This window comes from Amphiura filiformis, chromosome 4 (assembly GCF_039555335.1).
Source record: "Amphiura filiformis chromosome 4, Afil_fr2py, whole genome shotgun sequence".
NCBI lineage: Eukaryota > Metazoa > Echinodermata > Ophiuroidea > Amphilepidida > Amphiuridae > Amphiura > Amphiura filiformis.
Window position 1 is genome coordinate 12637202 of NC_092631.1, and position 11742 is coordinate 12648943.

The following is an 11742-nucleotide window of genomic DNA, read 5'->3' on the forward strand; positions in this document are numbered from 1 at the left end:
TTTACAATGAGGGCAGTAGTATTAAAATACAATTTCCCTCTGATTTATCTTAAGATATGAAAAAAAATATATAGAAATACTTCCAACTACATTGTTACTGCAACCTCAGGCTTGATTCAAGACTTCTCCGTAGCCCACTTGCCCATTGTACATACCCTGGCTATTTAGCTCGTGCACTATTGATAGATTTTCACATCTTGATCTTTTCTGGCACCGTATTCCCTCTGTTTGTTAGCTTCCCAATTAGACCATGCCATAGTCGATTTTTGAAATTTTAAAGTATGTTATTAATCATGATGAACGCATTCAGTGTAACTCGAAATTATACTGATATTCATTACATCAAAATACTAGTAAATGGTTATAAAAAGTGTGAGAGTAAAGGTCAAGTATACGTAGGCTTACATTATTGAATGCAACATATCTTAATGGCATAATTATAATGGCTCACTTCAATACTAAGCAATTCTGATTTTAGAATCTACCAGTTTATTGATCGCGAAAGCTCGAGTAAAAAAGTCGACTACGTACTTTGGATTTTAAGAAGGACTTTGATCGGGGACTTTGTCCCTAACACACACTGTCAATCATACTTGTTTATTAATCCAATTTAACCGCAAGCCCAAAGCATGGAAGTACAAGACGCACTAGAAAGTACGTCATGTACCTAGCGAGAGTTTAATTTTCGTGACAACACAACGCAAATTTCACAGATAGGAGGATTTAAGCCATAACGAGATCTGGGCGACCAATCTAAAGCCAGATCCATTTAAAGATGCATTACATCATGGCCAATTTTAGTAGGCCAGAAATCCGACAATCTCATCCATAGACAACCGTGATAAGCATGTTAACCGCACCGTAAAGTCAGTAGTCCGCTTGAGAAGCTAACAAACAGAGGGAGTACGGTGACTGAAAAGATAAAGATGTGAAAGTCTATCAATTTTGCACAAACTAAATGGCCAGTGCATGTACTATAGGCAAGTGGAGTACGGATAAGTCTAGAGTTATAACTGCATTATCTTAAACTTCATTATGTGCACCTTAGTGTATTGGTGTATCTTTGACAACTACTAGAGTTCAGACACAGTCGCCCTAGACAATGTTGTCTATGTCATTTTTTACCATTTAGTGTTTAGTGTCTTGGTTCGAAAAATGGGGTAAAGTATTTTTTAATTATTTTAAGTATCCGATAAATGAAATTGTCACTTTTATAATGTCAATATTTGGGCTCTATAATCAAAACAGAAACTGCTTTTATTATTATGATGAACATTATTGTCACTTTAATTGAAAACGTTCAATAAAGGACGTGTGTTATGTGCTTCCATCTGGGTGATGTATTTCCTATGACCGGTATCAAGGTTATATTCCAGAACTCGCAAACTTTCTGCCTCTTGAGCCGCACGTACACAGGTAACTGTATGGTGGTTTAAAGAACACTGCTGTCCAAAAGTGGTATTGCCTTTACACTACATGATATCGAATCGGTTTTTCTAGTAATTTTGTGGTATATTCTTAGCTGCGTACGTCTCTCTGTGTATAAATGAGTTCCAGTTTGGGCCAGTCAAGGCAAGAGTTATCGGTGAATACATGCGAACGGTGTAAATAATATTCTATACACACAACTCAAAGAAGTTAAACCACATATTTTGGTAAGTATACTTACGAGTAATATTAAATTAAATGTCAAATTCGTTACCAGAATTAATCTGATATCTGATCAGGACAGGTAAAGTCTAGTTTAATATCCATCTGCGATAGGCTACAGGTAAAAAACTCCTTTTTTCATTTTACGGCGCGGCGGTGATGCTAAGTAAAATTAACTTGCATGTAATAATTTATTGGATACCGAAGTAGAGATTAGGTCCCCACAATATTTGGATAAAACGTTTGCAAAAGCCAGTTAGTAGCTGAGAGGTAGTTCCATGTTCAATGAGACCCCCTCTTCTTCAAATAACCATCTTTCCCGTATGCCTTTTATCACGAAACTCACACCACATATAAGGGTCATAATACAGACATGAAATGAACGATACAAATTGAAATTGGAATAATCCTAAATTTACATGAAATATAAAGCTTGACGTTTGCATGCATATTTTCAGATTTGATCATCATGTCACATATTGCAGTTCTTTGGGCGTTGATCGTACTTTATTTCGTACCAGCTCTGTATAATTGTCAGGAAATTCCTTCAGGTAAGCGGCGATATGCGTTTCTGGTTGAAACACCTGAAGCATTAGAGACTGTCAATACGTAACAACTAAATGCCACACACGATGGTTGCTTCCTGGGAACTAATTTATGGATCGATAATCCGGGGCTCATCTGGGTTATGTATGTTAACTTACTTATTTAATCATCTCCGCGACAGATAGAAAAACCTCGGTGGGGGTGTCAAGTGAAAATGCAAACTTTCTTTAAGACAGATGCAGCGTAATGCTATGGTAATGCAAAGATTGATTTTATGTAATCCAATCAGTCCATGTCCGTGTAGTCCAAGTTAATGATATATTGTAATCAGAGCCATGTTTATCAATTATTATGTTAAGCGACTAAATATTGAAGCTGCCACATACGGTCGATTACTTATCCTTTGGGACAACATGCAGTAAGTGGTATAACGTTAACACTTTGTATTGTTTTTTATATTTTTAAATGTTTACATGCTACAGAAGACATTTGTGCAGGAGCCATGCGTTGTGGGGACTGTATCTTACATGACCCATCTTGTAGATGGTGCAGTGATGCGTATGAGGTTAGTATCACAACTTCATATACAATGATAAATTATAAAGTACAATTTTTTTTTTTTAAAGGTGTATTAGATATGTTTAAAATACCCTCTGGGATGGACAGTTCCATCACCATGATCACTGTCTAATCATACACATGTATCATCCACAATGGATAGATAGCCGTGAAGCTCAGACGGGCTGTAAATTTAAAAGTTTGCACTACCGACTTGACGATCGCGCGTGATCTAATTACATCAATTCCTGAAAATAATATGCATTGTATGGCCGATTTGACACCGAAATGAAATGAAAATCGTCGTATCCACACGGCTGCACACCCGTTGCCTCAACATATTCGGTAATACGACACCTCAAATTTCTTCAGGGAGATGGCACTCCAAGTGCGCCCACACGACTCGAACCTGCGAATGATCCCTTGTATTATCCGACACCTTAACAATTTAGTCACCGTGTGAACACAACCAGGGCTACAAACATATATGACGTCAGACAAGTGCAACACTTTTCTCCACGATCAGCTTTGGTGTAGAATTATCTCTCTTGTCTGGAGCATGCTGCCATTTGCCTAAGGGCGCATTAAAATGACTCATTTAAATTAGTCCGACGAGTAGGACCTGGTTTTTTTTCTTAGTTACCAACTATACTCTAACTCTGATCGCTCAAGAAAGATTAACCACAAAAATACACTAACCGCGCCTCCCGAACTTGGGCGGCGCGGTCACTGGACTTTCGCGATTCGTCTTTCTTGCACCATGTCAGATATTGATCATAGTGTGAAATGAGTATATAGTCTGGTAACTTAGAAAAAAAGGTCCTACTCGTCGGACTAATTTAAATAAGAATAGATCACTCCTGATAGAGAATATGGTGGCTCTGAACAGCGTCGTTCAAAATTAGCATTTCTACCATAATTACTACTAACTCTGTTGACATTCCTATACACACATATGTACACGCAACACATTGTTTCCATACGGGTCGTATGTGCATGGTAAATGCATACGTATGGGCGCGGTGTACCCCGTTGTCAAAATACCATGTACTTTAGTACAGTGATAGTGCCCTCTTTTGGTTCAGCTATAAAACAATAATATTTGACACCATAGAATATGAAAACTATTACCACTAACCACGAAATGTGGATATCCAACTAGTTTGCCCCGCAGGGCTACAAAGATCCAACAAGCTTAAACTATAAATTACTAAATTAGCCCCGAAAGAGGGCAGGGCGAAGTTCGCTATTCCGAATGTTCGCTATTCCGAAGGTTGTGCTGATGTTGATGCGTCTCATCATCATCAGTCTAATGCGATCTTGGGCAAGCGAAACAATTTTGTTTGGCTGCAGCATCCCTTCAGTATCTCCCAGGAGGTGCTGGACATACTGTAAGTACAGTGTGCGTGGCCGTCCCGGTTTCCTCTTCCCATGTGGTGGAATATAAAGCACATATTCTTTCACAGGCTCGCCATCTTCAAGACGCAGTATATGGCCGAGAAATTTGAGTTGATGAATCTTGACTCTGGCAACCAGTGGAGTGGTGTTGATCAGGTTGTAGATGGTTTCATTTGGAATCCGATCCACACGCTTGATGTTTAACATGACTCTGTAGCAAGATGTTGCAAATGCATTGATCTTGTTTTCCATGTCCTTGGTAATTACCCATGACTCGCACCCGTACAGAAAGACAGTAACACACGTTGTCTGAAACAGCTTGATTTTTGTTTCGATTGGCAGGGACGGGCTTCTCCAAAGGCGTTCCAGTTTCCAGAAAGCTGCCCAGGCTAGTGCTTTTCTTCTTTTTAGGTCTCCAACACTAGGGCCCATCTTGGAACCCAAATACTTGAAGTCTGTGACATGGTTGATGGTACTACCATAGACGTCAAGTGCTGGTTGGGCGTTACAGTTTGCAGTCATATATTCTGTCTTAGGTGCGCTGATGACAAGGCCTAGATCTGCTGCTGCAGTTGCAGTCCTAGTAAGCTGTGACTGGGCCCGGTCTATGGAAGATTCCAGCAGGGCAATATCATCAGCAAAATCCAGGTCATTCAGCATCTTGGCAGGATACCTGCTTGACCGACGTGGGTAGGTAACAATTCCAGCGTCAATTCCAGAAGTTGATTTCATCAGAAGGTAGTCTACCAGGATAATGAACAGGAATGGTGCCAACACATCACCCTGAAGCACTCCAGTTGTTACTTGGAAAGGCTCTGAGATACTGCCATCTACCATAACGGCACTATTGGAGTCTTTGTAGAGCACCTGGATGGCATTGACCACAACCTTTGGTATTCCATAATGCCGCAGCACTGAAAACATGACGGACCTGTTGAAGGCTTTTTTGAAGTCCACAAAAGTGACTGTTAAGGGAAGTTGGTGCTCCTTGAAGCCTTCCATGATCCTCCTCAAAATGTGTATTTGCTGAGCACCGCTGCGACCCGATCTAAAGCCAGCCTGGTTGCTTCTCAGTAAAGGATCAATGTGGGGTCGGATCCTGGTCAGAAGGATCTTGTTGTACACTTTTGCGGCAATGGACATAAGCGAAATACCACGGTAGTTTGTCATGAGAGAGAGGTCACCTTTCTTTGGTAGAGGAATGATTACATTCCTAACCCATTGACGTGGCGGTGTCAGCGTTGAGAATACTTCCATACAGAATTCGAGAATCATATCAATCATGCTATCCCCTCCTCCCTGAAGTGCTTCTGCAGTTATATCACAGTCCAATTCTGCTGCCTTGTTGGTCTTCATGGCTGCTATTGCTTTGACTACTTCTTCAAAAGTTGGGGGCTCAGTGATAATAGGAAGATCTTCAACAGCTGGTGCAGGAAGTTCTGAAGCTGCTGTGCCACTGTCGTTGTTAAGGAGTGAGCTAAAATATTCCTTCCATTCCTCAAGCAGTTCATGGTCACTGGGTGGAGCTGATCCATCTCTCTTTTTGACTTTCACCCCTTTCCTTGAGTTCTTCCCAGAAAGCGAGTGTATAATTTTCCAGGTGGTGGTATAATTTCCCATCTCGTCGGCCAGCTTCAGGTCTTCCATCTGCTTATTGAGGGTAGCAAGCTCATCAGATTTATAAGAGTTGTTAAGGCTGGTGTTCAAGTTCCTCCATCTTTCTCTAGATTGACGAGACTTTGAAATGGAGTACCGCTTTTTGGTCTCATCCCTTTCAAGTTTAAGTCTGATGGTTGCATCTGATACCCAACTTGGTAGTCCGCATGGCTCTTGCTTTCCAATAACTTTTTCAGCAACGTCTCATACCTATCAGAGATGGGTGTGGTGTCATCCATACTCAAGACCTGGAATCTGTTTGATAGCTCCAGCTATTCCTCCTTTGTATCAGGATCTTGCAACTTCTTCCAGTTGAATTTTGGTCTCTTGCAAGGTTTTCCTTTGCTAGTTCGCAGACTGGCAGCTAGACGGATGCTCACAATACGATGATCGGAGTCCACTTCTACTGAGTTGTATGCTCGACAGTTGCGGAGAGAATTTACCCACTTGCTGTTTATTAGTATGTGATCTAACTGTGCATGGGTTGATCCAGCTGGATGGGTCCAAGTCCAGAGACGATTCCTGGGTTGCGGGAATCTCATCTGGGCCGGTCTGAGCAGGTGTTGACCAGACGCTCACCATTGTCATTTGTTGAAACATGGTAGCAATGTGGACCAATGACCCAAGGATGGGAAAGATGACTGTCTGTTCCTATTCTGGCATTAAAATCGCCGAGGATGAGATGGATGTTGTGCCTTTTCATACCATCCAGGTGGTCAGATAGAGATGAATAGAATTCCTCCTTGTCAGACGATGTTGCGCACTCAGTGGGTGCATATACAACAGTGATGCTGAGCTGAGGGTTGCCATGGAATGTTACAAATAGTATCCTCTCGGAAACAGCTTCAACACTCTTAAGACATCTGTGAATGTGCTTGGACATGACCAGACCAACTCCTCCGTGCCTTTGCTTGGTTGCAGAACTGAATAATATAACCCAGTTCCTATCATCTGACCAAAGTTCATCGGTTGGGCTTGGTGTAATGAGACGATGTTCTTGAATTCCGGCCATGTCAATACCTGCAGCAGCACAGCCCATGAATAGCTGATGCATTTTCCCTTGTTGATTTACAGTACGGACATTATAAGTAGATATTACAAGAGATTTGAAGGTAGACAGGCGACAATAATCAGGGCCAACAGTTCGTGATGCTGTGCCGAGTTCCCGCTGGTCCGTCATGAAGTCAACAGTAGACTGCCGCTCATCTACCCTCGGTATTTTCGAAGATTTGCTTGTAGTTTTCGTAATCATGAATTTTGCTGGGAATTATTTTGGTCCAGTCCCAGCAGCTTTACGGGTGATCAGCCCTGTTTCAGCTTATTTCTGGACACACAGCAGCCGAGATCTACCAATATGTAGTAGTTCAACACCAGCCTATGATATGTTCAACACCAGCCTAATGACCGTTGAGAAGTAAATCTTCCTCTTCCGCTCTTTGGCCCATGATTCATTCATTATTCATTCATTAAAGGTTTATTAAACAATTGTCATAGCAGTATAAAAACTGAAATGCAACAATTTTACAAAAGTACACACATATAAAAATATAAAAATACATATGTATAAATGTTAAAATACAATGTACATAATAAAATACAGCAAAATCATGAAGAAAAGAGCAAATTACAAAGTTAAAACATCCACACATTCATTTTCACCCATTCACCCACATGTGCATCACCACACATATCTCTGTGCCTCACATCCACTCATAAACTATCACTACCACAAGATCACACCCACTGACCTTACACACCACACCACTTATTCAAACTCTTTCCCTACTACTCATGCACTAGTGACTACATACTCAAACCCCTTCACGGCACACACATACTTTCATAAATAAAATTACATAGCATATTTAAGATCATATTAAATGAGAGAAACAGGAAATATATTGCATGAAGATTTAGAGCCATTGGGATAGGCTACTCCAATATGAAGAGAATCACTACCGTCCTTGACCCCTTAGAATACTCAAGAAAATGAAGATGGAGTTTTGATGTTCATGGCAAGGGACCTTGGAACTAAACTAGCCCTACCAGAAAAACAGCACCCGATCTTACCGCACTGTTCTCCAGCAGTTTAAGGACAAAGTCCGGCCGGAACATAACTCACAAGTGCTCTTGAAAGACCTGGTATTAAACCTAACCTAACAAATGCCATGAACACCATAATATGAGTAACTAGAAGCGTCTAATGCACCCCACCCCCTTCGGGGCTCGTGCATTAGACCAGCGCGCGTGCATTATTTTGTCTAATTTATCTCCCAACAAGTAATACGCGTTCATTAAGGGCTGGGGTATGAACGTTTGGACAGTATTTATTTTGGGACATTAGAGCACATCAGACATATCGAATTGCATTCTGAATACGAAGAATGTCATTCTGATATCAAATAATTTTGATTTTTTGAAATTCGCAATTTAATACACATTTTATGGCAAATCATTAAAATTGATATTTTGATATTTAACAGTACTTGAAGTAAACTTTATAAATCTGATGATTTATACTTAAAGTGTATGTAGGTGGGATGAAAAGCCGACGATCAATTGAAAATTTTTACCAAAACACACAAAAAAATTAGGTCTTTTTGGGAAAAAAATCCATATCTTCAATATGAAAGGTAAAAATTTTCAATTGACCGTCGGCTTTTCCTCCCTGCTACATACACTTTAACAATACATCATTAGATTTATATAATTTACTTCGAGGACTGTCATATATCAAAAATTTGAAAAATATCAAATTTTTATAATTTGTCATAAAATTTGTATTATATTGTGATTTTCAAAAATTAAAATTATTTGATATCAGAAAGACATGCTTCGTATTCAGAATGCAATTCGATAGGTCTGAGGTGCTCTCATGTCCCACAAAAAATACTGTCGAAAAGCAATAAACGCTCATTTTAGATCCCTTAACCTATAAATAATCAACAGCAATAAGAAGAGTGCCGGTAAACATTGTAAATTGTTGTAATCCATTGTTTATGTATGAACATTTTATAATCACACTATATTTTTCATCAAATATTGTAAATTTTTCAACTGATTCAAACAGTGTGTTTTGTTGTACATTCTGAAGTCAATTTGGGTAAAGGCTGTTTTGGGATGTGATTAAGGTCCAAAGCAAATGTTTCGAAAGAATGATATTGCTTGTTATATGATAATCCAAAACACATGCCACATTACACCTTGATCTAATTTTGATAACTCCATTTTACGTTGTACTATCTAATAGAGTTTTTCAGGAATTAGGTGTGGTTCTCGTTCTAATCTGTTAATAAGAGGTTGTGACAACATTGTATCTCATAACGGAAATGTCAAAATCATAAAGGTATGTTTATACGAGTCCGGAATACGAGTATTCAAAAATTACACATGTATTTTCTTATGGTGCTTTGTAGCATTCGAATTTGTACAACAAATATCAATTCTGCAGATAGCGCAGAATACATGATTAAAAAAGAACGATTGACTCATAACATTTAGAGTGACAAGCGCGAGACATTGTTAACAATTACTCAAAGTTTGTTACATGTCATGTAGTGTGAGAGTCACGATACTTTGTATTTCTGTTTTTTCAACAGGAACCAGAATTAACAGACAATGACAATTCTCCCAACGGACAAGCATTTCAAGTTACTCCGCAAGAAGCACGCGTTAGATTAAAAGTTGGTAGGTAATACGATATTGTTAGGACAACTAGTGCGCCTGTTGCTGTAATAGCCCTTTAGCTATTAGGGGGTATGTGGGCACTTATTGGGGTATGTGGGCGCTTATTGGGGTAGGGGCGCTTATAGAAATCATTTTCAGCAATGAATGCTGGGAAGACACTATAGCATATTTGCAGCAATGCATTCTGGGTAGACATTGACAGTGCATTTCAAATTGGGCACATAGCCAAAAGCTGAATGGAATCTATGAATGAATGACCTTGTTCACGGGCTTGGGCAGCTTGAAACTTGTTGTCGATTGTCTAGTGGATTGTTTGTATCCATGTGCACTTGCTGCTTTGTATCCACGTGGGGTATTTTCCCCCATGACCTTTGACCTTGACCTCCGATGACCTTCAAAACTACCCGGTAAACAGCGCACGCCCGATACCCATCTATGTGTGAAATATCGGAACGATGAGTCGAAGCGCGGCAGAACGCATAGCCGGACAGACAGACAGACAGACACACAACGGCTATTATTTTAGTAGTATAGATAATTAGCTACCGTCGACTATATTTATAAATACGTATTTATAAATACACACGTGACCCATTGGCACGACATACCAAGACCAGCAAGCATAACTCACCTTCATGCCATTGAAAAGGATAGGAACTCTTTAGATAAATATCATCAAATTTAAATATTAATTGAATAGTAAAATCATGCATGTTATCAAAAACAACATTTTGAACGTATTTGCTGACGGAAAAAAATTATCGACGGAAACGTTTACAATATATAAATCACTAAGTTGAACAAAATAGACAATTTTGCTGCACAGTCTAGTGTTGTTTACCGCCTTTGCATTCAAATGTACAGAAAGACCGCCCGCTATGCAGAAGGTCATTTCGAGACTTAATGTTTACAAGCTGTTAATATGGCAGCGCGGAAGTGGTCACCTGCGTATTTATAAATACGTATTTATAAGTATAGTCGAAGCATACTGATAATGGTATGGTATCCAGAAAATTTGATAGTTAAATGGTATTAGTAACATGCTTTTGTTCATTCCGTGTGAAAATTAATTTAGGTCCTGATGTGAGTGATGTCAACTTCAAACAATTTGAACGCCATGTTTTTCACATACGAGTAAAGCAAAGCAGACCTACTTAAATTCGCAAAGTTGTGATATAAAGTATGATATAATATCAAATAGTGTTTTGACATTTTCAGGAAACCTGCAAATGCTAAAAAAAATATCAAATTTCATGAATTGCACACTTTCCTGAACCAGCAAGTCAAATATATATCTATCTGGACTAAAAATTTTAAATAATATGTCACTGAATAAAAGAACAACATCTATCAGCCATTTGGTAAATTTGCAGTCAAATAACTCTCGTCAGGCAAAAACGACGCCACTACTTAAGGCAATGGTACAGAAATGAAATTTGATACACATAATAAAAATGCAAATTTTGTCATAAAAATGCAAATTGATTATGGAAATTAGTTAATTATATATAAGTATGTATTTATGATATTATTATGCAAATAAGGTATTTGTAATTTTCACTTTTTCAAAGTTCATTAATCTAATGTTCAGGCACCATTCATGTGGGAATTTGACCCTTAAAATATCATCAATTAAAAAAACATATGAGTTATCCTTGCGTATATAGTATGGCAGAACTACTGTGCAGCCACTGTGACATGCCTAATATGATACTGGAAGGTTTTTATTTGGAAGAAATTTTATTTTTATAATTTATTATGAATGATATTTTAATCTTTTCTAGGTCAACCACAAGTGATAACGTTAAAAGTACGTCTTGCAAACAATTATCCATTGGATGTATACTTGCTCATGGACCTAAGTGCATCTATGAGACACGATCTCCGAAACTTGGTACGACTTGGTGCTGATATAGGTAAATAATTCGGATACCGTATTTTCCTGAGTATAAGCTACGGCTCATAATGTTTGGGTTTCACGTTGATTTAGTGTAGGTATCATGCACATTGACGTATAAATGACGTAAACATTAACCACTTGAGGTTGCTGAACTGACTTTATATACCACTGGTATTTGAACGGGTCAAGCTTGTAAGGCTGGTTTGAGCTGCAATATTCAGTTGATATGCGCTCTCCAGATGATCTGAGAGAGGTCATTTCAATATTCCCCTTCCGAACTGAAATATATTTAGGGGGCATTAGAAAGAGTTAGATGACATCTCCCATTCACCCGTGTGTGTTGAATT

The 11742-nt window shown here is 38.9% G+C and overlaps 1 protein-coding gene across 1 annotated transcript; it reads left to right on the forward strand.

Moving 5' to 3' along the window:
* Positions 1-1339: 1339 nt before the first annotated feature.
* Positions 1340-11419, forward strand: LOC140149976 (integrin beta-6-like). The gene is made up of 6 exons (XM_072171977.1): positions 1340-1655; positions 2109-2201; positions 2679-2761; positions 9059-9154; positions 9408-9495; positions 11280-11419. Exons 2-6 carry the CDS (start codon positions 2120-2122, stop codon positions 11417-11419), a joined length of 489 nt encoding a protein of 162 aa, XP_072028078.1. The 5' UTR covers positions 1340-1655; positions 2109-2119.
* Positions 11420-11742: the final 323 nt, after the last annotated feature.